Source organism: Diabrotica undecimpunctata, chromosome 2, assembly GCF_040954645.1.
Source record: "Diabrotica undecimpunctata isolate CICGRU chromosome 2, icDiaUnde3, whole genome shotgun sequence".
Classification (NCBI taxonomy): Eukaryota; Metazoa; Arthropoda; class Insecta; order Coleoptera; family Chrysomelidae; genus Diabrotica; species Diabrotica undecimpunctata.
Window position 1 is genome coordinate 169,353,693 of NC_092804.1, and position 15,581 is coordinate 169,369,273.

Below are 15,581 nucleotides of genomic sequence, written 5' to 3' on the forward strand. Positions count from 1 at the left end.
CAATTGGCACACGGTATAGAATAAACAACATTCGATGACTCCTGTATTGTGAAAGGATCTTTTGTCTTTATGTATAACTTGGATACCGTTTTCACATTCTTAGTTGCAGTTTTCAAGCCATTAACATTTTTGAAAATGTTCATTAGCTTAGGTGTCAGAACTGGAACCATCAGTTATTTTAGATGGTATCATTGAAGTGTTGTTTGTCGATGTCACTTGTCGGACCTCATTGTTATTATGCAGATTTTGTTTGTTGGAAAATTGCGAGGGAAAAGGAGAACTGAAAATGAGTTTATTTAAAAGCCCTATGGGGTAAGAGTTCTCTAGTAGTATAGATCTTAACTTTTTTAGTCCCTTGTCCCTGAAATTGATGTGTGACAAGTTAGTAACCCTAGTTTTTAAGGCCAAAACCAAATTTGTTTTTATCTTGGATGGATGTTGAGAATGAAAATTTATGAAACGGTTACTAAAACAAGGTTTACGATACCACTCCATTCTTAGCATGCCATCTCTGCAGTATTTTCATCTTCGCCGTTTCTAAAATTCTTTTTGTCCTTTATGTTTTTCTGCCGCGTATGTCATAGAAAGTATAAAATCAGGACAGGGATGTGACTAAGAGAGAGAGAGAGAGAGAGAAGAAGCGAGAGCGTTTAAGAGAAATGGACGGAGAGCGAGCTGAAACAATAGACGAAAAGAAAAAGTATTACCAAGGAATGGAACATTTCAGAATTTAGCACTGCATTTGGTCTATTTTACTATAAATGGTTAATATTCATTTTTAGCAATCATCATGATAAAAAACGTCTTGTATAAACGAAGTAAAATAAAACAACAAAAAATAACTGTCCGATATTTTCTTGTATTACAATTTGCACATACAATCTGTACCTTTCATGTGATGATTTATTTCGTAATGAGTTTTGTCAAATTTTTGATATATTATTATGTGTCGCTGCTTATGATTTAGTGCTGTATTAACGAAAAAAGTAGTCTGCGTTGAACGGTATGAAATTAAAATGGAATACCGGGTGTTGTGAAAAGATAAGCGGTATTATACTGTGTGACACTGAGTAGAACGTAATAAGATATGATAACTAAATCAACTTCAAAATTTATAACACGAAATTTCGATTTTGAGTTTGATAAAAATATGAGGCATTTGAAATATGCCTAAAAAACGCTGAATTTAAACTTTCACATTACAAACGATCTAATACGTTTAAAACTGCCTGTTTTTAATTACAGTAGTTGATTTTAAAATACTTCTATTTTAAATAGATGGGCTGGAAAGCAACCACGATGAATTTTAATTCTAGTAATGGTGGAAGTATATGGTTTGGAAGGAGAAAACTTTAGGTGAGGAATGAGTTTAGGTCAGAGTAGGATGAATTGAGTAATGATGACTATTATGAGCATTAGTAATACTTTCACCAGTAATACCACTCGAAAGAACAAGCTGGTTTTTGGAAAGGGATTCGGCACAAGTGACCATTTACTAAGTATGAAAATACTTATAGAACGAGCAAATGAATACCACATTCCTCTATATATAGCGTTCATAGATTTCGAAAAGGCTTTCCACAGTGTCGAACATTGGGCAGTGAAAAGTTCTTTGATTAACAGCAGAATTAACCACATATAAACGGAACTAATAGCCAATATATATATATAAGGAAGTCAAAACAACAATTAAAGTATATGAAGAAACATAATCAAAACAAATAAATAGAGGTGTGAGACAGGGCGACACAATATCACCGAAACTTTTCAATTAGGCTCTGGAAGATATTTTTAAAAGATTAGAGTGGGAAGAAAAAGGTATAAAAATTTGTGGACAACGCTTGAACCATCTAAGGTACGCTGATGACATCGCATTGATAACCGATAAAAAAGAAGAATTATTTAAAATGATGAAAGAACTGGACGTAGAAGCTGGAAAGATAGGTCTTAATATGAATTACAGCAAGACCAAAATCATAACAAATACAGATGAAGACATCACAATGAAGATCGGACAAGATGAAATAGAACAAGTTCAGGATTATATATATCTGAGTCAAACTATAAAACTTAACAAAAAAAAACCAAATAGCAGAGATAAAAAGACGAGTTAGACTGGCATATGCGGCATTTCGCAAACTAAGTTACATTCTTAAAAACAACACGTACTCCCTATTCTCACTTATGGTACCCAAACGTGGACATTTACAAAAGCAAACATGGACAAAATCATAAAAATCCAAAGAGCAGTGGAAAGACAAATGCTGCACATAAGACTAATGGATAAAAAGAGAAACGAGTGGATAAGAGAGAAAACAAAAGTGAGGGATGTTAGACAAGAAGTTGCAAAATTAAAATGGAGATTTGCTGGACACAATATAAGACAAAAAGAAGACAGATGGAACAAAATTCTTATAAGTTGGAGACCGTGGGAATACAAACGAAGCAGAGGAAGACCCAAATGAGATGGGCAGATGATATCAAGAAGAACGTGGGCTCTAGGTGGATGACTGTAGCGACAGACAGAGAAGAATGGAAAAGGATTGGGGAGGCCTATGTCCAAAGATAGACCGAAGAAGGCTAATTAGATAGATAGATAGATAGATAGTAATACTTTTATATAAAGTTTCCCATTTATTCCTGGCATCTGTCTTTATTAGTGACAAGAAAAAATAAAAGATACTGCTACTACTAGATCTGTTGAAAAACGAAACAACTGGTCAAATTTTAAGGGCTTATTAAACATGACTTAATATTCTCAGATTTTGTGTTTAATTTATGAAACGGTGTATTTCAATTTAGATATTATTCGTATCTATTGGAAGAAAATGTTAATGAATTTTGGTTAGCATATCAACTTGTGTAAAAAATCTTTAAATAATATAGTTTATAGTTAGTTATAGTTTAAAATAAATTAACCAGCGAAGACGAAGAGGATAATAACTGATATATCTCACATCGACCTATAGTAATAAGTTTGTCATCTGATAATTTAGTTTTATGGAAAACAGAATTATGTGGTTGTAAAATGGATTTCAATTATTTTGTTGCTTTGTCCGACGTGGATGGAAACAACTAAACTGTTGCGGTTAGCCGGCAAAACCAGAGAACAATGGCCGTTGTTTTAAGTTTTAATTTGAATTTGGTCGTGTATATTCACGTGACGGTAAATTGTTTATGTGTGTATTCGCAGCTAAGCCATAACCATAAATTGATCGTAATTTGACCACACTTGTGGAATAATTTATGAAGAGGCTCCAAATCGTGTTCATGGTGAAATAATACGGTCGGTTTAGGAATTTAAAGAGATAGTAAACAAAAGTCGTATTTTATAACAAGTATTTTTTATTGAGATTGTGGTACAGAAAATTGAGTTGCAATTCAAAAAAGGTTACTTTGTAGTTGTACCCATGAACGTAGAGGGAACGTTTAGCCACATACTTCCGCGTGGAAAAAGTCCGTAAAAGTTATAAAAAGGGAATCCATGATCAGTCATAGACTATTACAAAAATCTTACTAGACTACTACTCAGGAACAGAGAATAACCGCACGTGTTCCAAAATTAACCATAAACACGAAGACTTGACCGGAATCTGGATTTTGTGGGCGATTTTCTGACTACACCCTTTATATCTTTGTTATTATTTTTTGACTATACCTTGTATATCAAAGATATCACTTGCACGATGACGCATTTTTCACGGTCATCAAATTTTTTCCACGCCCTAAAAATAAATCTTATCGCAAATGAAATGAGAGATGTAAAAGGATGAGTTTATCGCTCATTTGGAACAAAATGACAGATGAAAAAAAAAAGAAGTATTAAAAGTAGAAGTTATACGCTAATATACTTGCATTACGGAGAAGTTATTCAATATTAAAGTCTAAAAAGTATTTGTTAGCTAATTAAGAATTCCGTCGAAGACGCAATCATGGTCATAAATTATAAGAACACTTAAAAGACATTTTTACCAATATGAGAAAGCAAACAATGATGTTGTATGGCCACTTGGCACGTATGAATCCTCAAAGACATCCATAGCATTTATTTTTCAATCTCATTATCATCATCTTATTCAAAATGGGCAAGCCAGGTTAAAAAAGATTAGCAATAAGCGGAGATTCCACCTAATGACCTTCAAGATGGTCAAGGTTTCAGAGATAAAGTGAGTTCTACTAAGAACCTTATTTCTCTCAGTATCCCAGAGCACGTGGTCATCAGAAAGGGAAGAGTGTGAGTGTAATTCATATTTTAACCTTTTTTAGGCTTTTGCCTCTTCAAAGAGGGATGTTTCATTTTTTTGTGGAGCCAAGGGTGTGGTCAACGTCAGGATGATATACATATGGTGAGTTATGGTGCGTGGTACGTAAAGCGCACAAGAGGAATTGTTGGTAAGCCAGACAAGCCCAGGGGAGGTACTTCAAGATGTTACTAGCCATACTAAGAACGGCTCTTAATCAGCGTTTTTGGTTTGCAGTTGTTAGCTGCTTCGTTTCCAGTATTATGTAGAAGTTTTGCTGGAGGGAATGGAACTTTTCTTTTGGGAATCCTGGTATTTGAGGTGTACGAAGAACAGCAAAAAACAATAGGTCATAGAGAAAATAAAACGTGTAAAAGAGAAATAATAAAATCATAAAAAATTTTGCTAATATATAATATGTATGAATACTGTATTTTGTTTTCAGGTTCATCCTGTTCTCGATTCCCGCCAAACTATCATCTGCTACGACAAACCGCCTCCGATTACAGTTTCCGATCGACCTCCTTCGCCGCCTCCAGCTAACGCGTGCTACCCTCTCGCGCCCAACATTTGCGTGGAGGCGGGCCGCATTCAGTTTATCCGTCAGGAGGCAGAGGGCGCCCCGGTGCCGCCGCCTCCGGATCCCGCGACATCAGCTTCGGCAACGGCGCCACCGTCTGCTGGTGCAGCGAGGATTACTGTCACGAGAGGATTGCAAACGGAACTACAGGAGAATGACGAAGTGGAAAGTTTTAGAGAAATGCAGGTAGGTGGCGATATAGGTTTCTTTATAGAAATATTGTTCAAGAAACTTTTATCCTTTAAAGTTTCATATTCTGAATTGATAAATTAAGAATTTATCTGGTTTTTTACTTTCACACAAATATATTACTTCAAGAACTTGAACTCTCTTGGAGAAAAAGTTGTATAGAAGCCTTTTTATTATACTCCATGAGTTAGGCTTGCTGAACACATTTTTGTTGTTTAAAAGAACTTAAAGCAAAGAGTTTTCAAGGAATAATAATTTAAGCATATTACTTATAGCTCGAGGAACTAAGACTTCCCTCGGGATTGTGACAAATCCAGTTAACTAAATTTTTCTTTAATTGTTAGGTCCTGTATACAGGATTCGCCAAACTTCTGGCTTTCTTTAATTATAAATAAACTATGGAGTATATAAAAAAATGTTTCGAATAAAACTGACATATAGCAAAGACGTATATAATTTAATATTATTTTCGATTATACAGGGTCAATCAGAATAACAGAATAAACCAAAGTTGTTTTTTTTTTAATGGAACGCCCAGTATCTTAAAACATTCCGTTGGTCTTCTGACTCACCCTGTATAATCAAAAATAAATTTAAATAGACATCTAAAAAAATATGGCGTTTTTACATTATTGACAATTTAGTGTAAAAAATGCAATTTTTTCGATTTTTTGCTTACCATTAAAATGTTTTAAAATGGCGATTATTAAAGTTATAAAATTAATTTGATGCTTCGAAAATTGCAAACTAAGACAAAATCGCTAATTGTTTGTAATTATTGTACAAATCATTCTACATATTATTTGTTATTGCTTCCAAAGTTGTGTAAGTTGAGGTCTTTAAAGATACCCTGAAAATTTTACATCGATCCATCATTTAGTTGGTTTATCCCAAGACCTTTTTTTGCAAAACATTAGTCAGATAATAATAAAGATTCAATATGTAACTCTACTCATAGCAAAAAAAAGGTTTAGTAGTTAAACCATCAATGTATCAGTTCTCATCCATCCCCCATACTCATCCAATCATGCCGGTATTTCACTTCAAGAGCCAGCCACAACCAAAATCGCCAACCGCGTGATAAAATTCATTTAAAATAAACATGAAGACCATATCTACAGATAACTCAATATATATTTGTCACCATCAGCATTAAGAAACCACATCAACCAAAATTCCACTAGAGCTTTCAAGCACCCTGTGCACTACGAAGCAACATAAAATTTCCAAAAACTGCCAACTTATAGAAAGACTTTCTCTCCATTAGAGTTAAATTCAACAAAATTGTAGCGATTATCTCCAAACTTATTATTACGCTCGACTTGTAACAACAAATGTGCTATTGAATGGGAATGGGCCGTTGGAGTACCAATATAGCAAACTATGAAATGTACTTTCATGCACCAAAGTAACAAAAAGTAACAAAAAATAACAAAAAGTAACGAAAAGTAACAAAAAGTAACAAAAAGTAACAAAAAGTACCAAAAAGTAACAAAAAGTAACAAAAAGTAACAAAAAGTAACAAAAAGTAACAAAAAGTAACAAAAAGTAACAAAAAGTAACAAAAAGTAACAAAAAGTAACAAAAAGTAACAAAAAGTAACAAAAAGTAACAAAAAGTAACAAAAAGTAACAAAAAGTAACAAAAAGTAACAAAAAGTAACAAAAACTAACAAAAAGTAACAAAAAGTATCAAAAAGTAACAAAAAGTAACAAAAGGTAACAAAAAGTAACAAAAAGTAATAAAAAGTAACAAAAAGTAGGAACTATAACTGTAATGGACTTTAGCAGTGTAATAAAATGTGTAAATATAACAAAACATGAATATAGAAATGTAACAAAATTGAAGATTGGCTAGTGCTATGTCGAAGAATGACCAACTGACACTCAAGGTAGGATTCGGCCAATTTGCATGCTCTTCAGAGACAGTTAAATGAGAATAAATGTGGATAGTATATAAAAATGGATAAATTAATGAGAATATAAATAAAGAATTTAGAAAGTCGCTCTAATGAATGCTTGGGAACCTGGAAAATATTAACGGATACTTTTCAAAATATCTTATATTGCTGTAAGGGTTGTTTACTTTCTGAAAACTGGAAAAAAGGACCTAACAAAACATCTATTATGTACAACCCAATTTAATCCCTACTTAGTATTAATATTATTAATTTATAAATACAACGTAAAATTAGCCTATATTACCCTTCACTTATACGTACAGTTAAACTAGTTTAATAACAGTAATGAAATCGATAAATTTAACATATAACACTAAACTTTCCACCAATAATGAATACTTTAACTTTTAATTGTAATAATTTTATGAACAAAAACATTAAAATCCCTAGTTATACACATATAGTCTACTAACCTACTACAAAGAGTATTTATTTAATTTCGGTGTTCGATTTAAGACGTGAAAACAAGTAAAATGGAGATTTTACTTGCTTGTTACATTTGCAACAGGGTAAATTCCAAGTATATTAATATTCAAAAACAAAAACAATATAATGCTCTCTACGGTTAATTGTGTATACAGTCACCTAACAGGTGAGAGGTAATGGGAGTATTACACCATTCCTTGATACATAATTATTATAAAAAAGACTGTTGAGTATTATTAAAGCAAATGTTAAATTAGCAATTATATAAAAAAATTAAATGAAATAACAATTAAAAATTGTTTAATTACTAAGTGAGTAAATAACTTAACACCAACTGAACAATGGAGCTTCTTTTGCCAGTTTCAAATTGTATCCTCCTTACATCTGGTAGGAATCAGCAAAGAAAGAACTCCAACGTGCCTTACATTCTTGGAAGGAAAGAAAAAACCCACAAAACCACCAATCCTTTGTGGAAGTGTCCAAAAAGGATAGAAAACCGCTTAGCGAAACCGGTTTGTTCTGTTTGCTCTGTTTTTAACTTTAATAAAACCTATTACGGATTGTGAGTAGAAGACTTATTTACCTAAAATTCATCAATATGTGCTCACACCAGCACATCATAACTAATTAACAGTAACCCAGGCTACAACAACCAAACCGAGAACAGGCCAAAGACGAATGGAACGCTCGCTACTTGAACTGGCCCTCAGAAACGGAGTTAGGAACGAATAAGTAAGAAGAAGGATAGGCGCGAAAGATATTATAGAGTGTATAGCATGACTGAAGTGAAACTGGGCTTGCCATGTGAGAGAAATGAATGACGGGCGGTAGATCTAAAAAATTACAGTGTGGAGACCACGAGCTGACAGAAGAAGTAGAGGTAAACCACCTACACGATGGACGGACGACGTCAAAGGAATCTCTGGGAATTGGCTGCAGGAAGCTCAGTACTGGCAGAACTCGAAGAAATTGGAGGAGGCTTATGTTCAACTTTGGACACAGAAGTCTGGATGATGATGATGAAGATTATTTTTTGTTTGCAACTGTTTGCAGTGATAAGTGATAATATAAAAACGTGGTATATCTATGGGTAACAAGCTTCCCAATTCGGGTAAACTGATTACTAGACTCAACATTATTGTTTCTTAGTAAATCGTCGTCTATACAAACAATTACATACGTTCGTAAAAGTTATTGTGAGTCTAAGTCCGGACCTTTATATTTCCATGCATCGCTTTTATCGGTAATATGAGTCAGGGATTAAAAGATTAAATAACGTCTGCACATTCTGACCAAATTCCGTTTATACTAGATCAATTGACCCTCTTAACGCTGAGTTTACTCTCTCTTTGAAGGTTACCAGATCAGTCTCAGTAAAACATAAAAGGTCGAGGAGTGTATTTGTTTTTAAAACTAAGTCGAAAAACAACTACCACAAGTTGGCAGTCGCTTCTACAACCTGCACCTTGATAAGTTTTTGCCTTTGTAACTCACTACTTCCGTCTTGAATTGATCATTATATTTGCTTGTATCAGCATGTAAACCACTTTCATCATTTTTCATTGAACTACATTTATAAATAGTATTAATAATAAATTTGCATTTTTATTTCAATTTCATTTCAATTCTGGCGATTAACTTTTGGTTCACCCGGTATTGCATACATTACTTATGTATTTGTCCTTATGTACTTTGCTTGAAAGAAAATATTAAAAATAGCATTGATCTTACCTTTTTTTTGACAAAATGCTTTTAGAATCCATCTTCGTTTATGTGATACAAAAAGATGATAAATTTTAATCACGTTAAAGTTTAGTTCTTCATACGTACATTGTAAACCGTCCATTAGATCGTAATCTGCCGAGCAATTTTATGCACTTTAGTGGCACTAAAGCGAAATATTTAGATTACCTTTCAGATAGTCTCTTTATCTTCTTTTTGCTTTAAAATGACCAATTAGTCGAGCTCGTAAAAGCAAATGGCGCACATCCATCCATTGTGCAAACGCTAGTGGTGCAAACGGCAATTCCTGGCTAATTCGGGGGTGACAAAGTCCCTGGAAAATTGGCTTCAATCCAATCTAAAATGCAAATATGTTCATGAAGTCTCTGAATTCAATTATATGCTTTTTGTAGTAACTTCCCTAATTAGCGTCTTTAATATTAAATTACTTTTAAATACATATTGGAAAGGGCTCGTTTATTTAAAGGCCCAATAAAGATTGAGGATAAAAGCTACGAACTTTGATAAGTTTATATACATTATACACACAGGTTTGAAAAACATTGTTCAGATATAACAAAATAAATATCAAAATCATCAATAACTTGCATTGCAATTTTTTTCATTTAGTAATCAGTTCAGATTATTATTTAATTTTCAATTTATTAAAATTTCCTTAAAAAAATATTGCTGAACCTAATTCCACTTGCTAAATTATTTTAACAATTATTCCAGCACATTTTTTTTCTGTTTGTTATTTTTGCCCTGAATAGACATTCTTTCTTGTCTTTTAACATCCATCAGTTGATTTTTGTGGTCCTCTCCTATATTTTGTTATAATTTGGCATTTTCCTTCGAAGTCCAACACAAGCAAATTATGTTGTTGGCTCACAGTCTGACTAACTATTACCTAGAAGTACTGACGTTCACCATCTTCTTTTTTTGTCATAAAATAATATATTTAGGAGTGATTTTGTACACTTTTTTTCGTAAGTTTAATTTTTCTCTTTGAAAATAATGTGTTAATAATCTCCATATCTAACGTTGTACAAGTGGCCAAGATTCTGGAAACTTTACAAAAGTTTAGTTTTATTATCAGCATTCCTCTTTTTCACAGGACTTGGTACAATGGTTATTATCAAGAAAATTAGTACCTATTTGGTGGGATAACCCTTGTTTTTTAGAAAAGACTCGATTCTGCGAGGCCTGGGGTTCACGAGAGGAGCCAAATCTTCTGAGGTAATAACTTTAATGGCTTCTGTTCTCTTTTTTATTTGCGTTTCGGCGTGATACTTGACCATAAATTATCTATTGGAATCGGAACTATTTCCAGGCCAAGGCAGCAAAGTAACGGCATGATTTCTCAACCATTCCATGGAAGTCTTAGCCTTATAACAAGGCGCTCCATCCTGCTGAAGATGCTGGCATCCCCTGAAAACAAATCTCTGATAGTCGGCAGCAGTTTGGCTTGCAGTATCTCTTCCTGATATTTTTTTTGCATTAATATTGCCCTCTATTACTGCTAAACGTCTAACTCCATTAGTGATCATACAAGCCCATATCATGACACTCGATGCTTCATAGTGACCGTAGTACATTGGGGCAAAAGGTCTTTCCCCGATCGGCGGCGAACAAACTTCACTCCGTCATTCCCAGGGATCAAGATTCTGGTTTCATCACTCCAAATTACCTTACTCTACTGTTCTTCTGTCCACCTTTTTTTTTTAAGTCCAATCAATGCATTTTTGCCTCTGTTTTTTGTTCAGGAACGGCTTCTTTGTAGGAGTTCGTGCTCGCAATCCATTTTCACACAACTTTCTTCTGATAGTGTGGTCCGATATTTGCCAGCCAGTTGAGATGACAATAGAATTTAGACAATAGCGCCCACCCAATTTGTATGCTATTTCTTGATATGTGTAACCTTCTTCTCGAAGAATAATTGCTTTGGCTTTTTTTCCTAGCGACCAGTCAAAACGTTTTGGGTTTCTTGGTGCCATTTTCGTTGAATCGATACTGATGTATTCCTCTTTGACAAGTAAACAATTTACTTGTCAGAGAGGCAACAATTAACCTTAGTCACAACTACCTGAAGTCATTAATAAACACTGGAAGTCGCACGAAACTATACTAAACGCTTCCAATTGGGTCGTTGACTGACACAATATAGTATTGTCTATATTGCCATTCACAAATCTCGAATTTTTGGCATTTTGCTTGAATCTGTTCCCATATTTTATATTAAATAATTATGTTAATATATTATATACTTAAGGTGAGAAATACATAAGCAGAAATATAAAACAATAAAATAAAAATGTAATTGTTCTGATAAACTATATAAAATCACCATTATGAGACGAGTGTTGCTGGAAAAACCATAATTTTTGTAAAGTTTCCAGAATTTTGGCCACTATTGTAGTTCTAGCTTTATTTCAAGTTCCGAAGCCTAGTACTCCTTGTATTGCTTCATATTCTCTCTTGGATTGGCCTACATGTAAATGAGAATTCGGTAGATTTTGTTCACCGAATTCTGTAATAGATTTTTAGTAACATCGTTTTATACAAAAGTAAAAGCACGTATCAAATTTTTAACATTAATAATTATAGTCTAAGCGCCTAAGTCCAAGAGAAATCATGTTTTGTTTCTTAAAAGAAACCAAATAAACTTTGAAAAATTAAAATTCCAATAGAAGTCCAATAAAAGCCGAGATATTGCAAATTTATTCAAGCAGTTTCTTCTCAGGGTGCCTGTCCATTCCGAACGTTGGCGATCATTCTGGCTATGATGACTTTGTTGATTGCTATACGAAATAGCTGTGTTGAGGTCTTTCTATACCATGATTAGATTAGCAAGCCAGGATATTCTTCGTCCTGGGTACCTTTTTCCTTCAATTTTACCTTGCAAAATGCATTGTAGTAGCTCGTATCTACTTTGATTTCTCATTATATGGCCCAAGTACTGCAGTTTACGGCCCTTCACGATGTTGACCAAATCCGCGGTTGTGTTCATCCTTCGCAGTACTTCTTCATTGGTGACCTTGTCTGTCCATGGTATTCATGCGTCTAACACTTTATAGTATTCAACTAAATAAAATAACGAGGGAGAGAACTATTTGTCTTAAGTTGGTCATTCAGAATTATATCTGTATTTTTTTGTATGTTATTTTCCATAGATTCTAATAATGATAGCTTAAGGCCCTATTTTGAATGTGAAGAATTTGAAATTGGTTACTAAAAGAATGATTATAATCTAGAAGGTGAAATGCGTAAAGTTGAATCCGTTTTTCTATTATTGAAAGATCTTTTGTGTTCTGCTATCCGTTTGTTTAAATGTTCTACTTGTTTGACCGATGTAAGTTCTTGGGCAGTCGCCACATGTAAGTTTGTATACCCCACTGTGTAAGTGATTCTTCTTTTAGCTTCTGTTATTCTTAACATATTTGCTTAAGTTGTTGTTTTTTCTGAAAGCTGGCGTTATTCCTTTCTTTTTATGTGTCTCGCTATTTTTGATAATATCTTGCCTTTATATGTAATCTAGCAGAAAGTACTGGGTTTTTTCTCTGTTGGTGGAAAGACTTACTTCAGGACTTTCTTATGCAGTTTTTGGTTTAAAAATTTTGTTTATTATCTGTTTGTTGTAGCCATTGTTTACTGCTATTTGTCTAATGATGTTTAATTCTCGAAGTTGTTTTTTACATGGGAATTTCTATTTAACAACTTTGAGATAGAATTGAACCACCCACTTTCCATCTGGAAACAAAAGATCAATGATAAAATTTAAGAAGGAAGTAAATAGCTTGCACAAATAATAGACGGGAATTGAGGAAATTTTAGTTGTTATAAATGGAATAAATCTAATTATGAATCAAAGCAAATGCAATCAATACATTTTGTAGAGCAAGAAATTTCGTTTCATTTTAGCTTTCACATTATTTTAAAATACTAGTACTTTATTTTAATTCAAAATTTTCTTTATATCTTTTAACAGGCCAAACGGTTTAATTTTCTTGTTAACTCAAACGAAATAATGAAATATTCTGATAGCTGTAATGCGAAGCATTTCCTATTTATTTGAATAATAAACGATTTTGCATTTACAGTAAATCTTGTTAAACTGCTGCTTCGTGAAATGCAACCGACTTGAAAATCTAATGCATAGGTAAACATTTTAAGATAAGATTTGCATTAAATAGTAAAATCTAAGAAAATGGATATACATTTTGGTACAAGTACAATTTTGTACCATCTAGGATTACAGTCTTGGCTGAATTTCTTTCCCCCTCTCTCTCTCTCTCCCTGTTCTATTCTCTGCTCTTATTCTAAAGTAAGGATATATCAAAGAATACATCGAAAATACTAATAACTAATCGGGAAAAAATGGTATTTGGACTTTGAAATTTAAATATTTCTGATTCATCTTTTGTAACTTCCTTAAAATATTATTTAGTGCCGATTATCATACTTATAACTGAAAACAATTAATTCATTTAGTATCTTTTGTACTTGAAATTTCCTAAAGAATATATGATTTATTGAAAATGTCCTTTTAACTCGAAATAGAAACCAACTATTAACTTTTTTCTCTGGGCTTGTTTACTCGGACCAAACACCAAGTTAAAATAGGCAATAAACTTGCTGAAAGTTTGGAGATATAAAGAGGTGTTAAACAGGGTGTGTTGTCAGAGGTACGGCCGTGATGTTGTGGTTCCTAGGTCCTTAGTTTTGTAACTGATTTCGAATAATAAAATGCAAATGTTTTCACAAAGTATTATATTATCTCGTTATAGCCAGAGAATATTAACCTCGGTTCAACTGAATTATTAATATTTAAGATTATATAATAAATAGTTTTAGATAATAATAAAGAGTCCAGAAATGAACATCAACACAATCGCCACTTCTGTTCAATATCTACTCTGAGGAAATATTTAAGAAATGTCTGGAATATAGAACAGAGGACAAAAAATAAACGAAGAGTTAACGAACAACATAAGAGATGCCGATGGCATGGTAATCCTTGTGGTATTATACATTAATAACAACACGCAATAGGTAGGGTTAATACAGTCAGTGATGACTATGGCCTGAGCCTCAACTTCGAGAAGATAAAATTGGTGGTGATAAGTAAAAAGCAAAAAACTGCTCGCCAGTTACGGATATTCAATATACTAATTGTCTATGTAGAATCTTACGTATACTTTCTATTCGACATAAATGTAAAATAAGAACAATCCACAGAAATTAAGGCGAAAATAATACGAGCTAGAGCAGTATCTAACAATATGAAAAACTTCTTCATAAATAAGAATTTTCTTTTCCTCTGAAATTACGACTAGTAAGATGCTCCATTTTCCAGGTCTCAGTATATGGTGCAGAGGCTGACCAATACGATCGTGAAAAAACTAGAAGCGTTTGAAATGTAAGTGTACCCGACACATTCTTCGTATATCCTGGACCAAACGTGTCACCAACATAGAGGTTGTTTACTTTGGAATTGTAAAATTACCTGGTTAATTAATTAACACTTATAAATTACTGCAAAATTATGTTTTTTTTGTAACTATCATCGTGAATTCTTTATATATTTTAATGTAGAAACTCGCAAATTGAAGACTATTATAAGATCTACAATTTTTATCTGAACCATTTTTCTCTAAACTGCAAAGCAAAAAAAATGACTTTTTGCTTTTTAAGGTTGTTTAAAACAAAAACAAAGCAAAATCAGTTGTACGTCTTTACGCATTTTTCATCAGCTACCCCTTATATACCTTTTACAACTTTTAGAAATTTTTATAACATTTTAACGTGAAATCAATGAGTTTTCTCAGATAGACTGGTGTATATTTTAAGATTTGTTTTTAATGTATTAATTAAAATCTTTTACAGAATTCCAGTGCAGACCTCTGAGGTTTTTAGTAACAACTATTTAACATTTTCCTGTCGATTTAACGAAGACTTTAAATTTCATTATGTATAATTATAAAATACCGGAAAGAAAACGTTTCATTCTCCACGAGTCATTTATCCTCTAAAAGGAGGATGTAGAAAATACTAATTTAATAATTATTTTAAAACCGTAATTAACCGTAATTCCCTGTTAACTAAAAGCCTTTTCAGACTTAATAAGGGCAGACAGACGAGTCGAAGAAGTAGCGACCATCAACTGAGGAAATAAAAATACGCCAAGTTTATGTCTCTGGCAGGCGATGTCTTAAAGAAGCTTTTTAGTGTCATTTTAAATCTGAGTTAAACATTAATGGGGATCGCCATCATGGTGTTTGATCCATTAAAGGCAGTGGCGGAAATAGGAAAGCTATTCTTCTTCATCAGAGCTATTTTTAGTATATTAGATTCTTTTTCTTTAGGTGTCGTGTCCGTATCAGCCGTTGGCCATTATTATGTTTACAATTTTCTGAAAACGCTGTCTATCGGCTGCTGCGCGAAATAATTCTTCTACTGTGGT

General features: G+C 33.1%; 1 protein-coding gene across 4 annotated transcripts in view; it reads left to right on the plus strand.

Moving 5' to 3' along the window:
• LOC140435189 (uncharacterized) overlaps nt 1-15,581 on the plus strand; it is a 1,123,409-nt gene that overhangs the window by 291,350 nt on the left and 816,478 nt on the right. For all 4 annotated transcript variants that reach the window (XM_072523966.1, XM_072523965.1, XM_072523967.1 and 1 more), the window contains exon 3: nt 4,687-5,007. In XM_072523966.1, the coding sequence (XP_072380067.1) occupies nt 4,687-5,007 (321 nt within the window). The remainder of the gene's footprint in view (nt 1-4,686; nt 5,008-15,581) is intronic.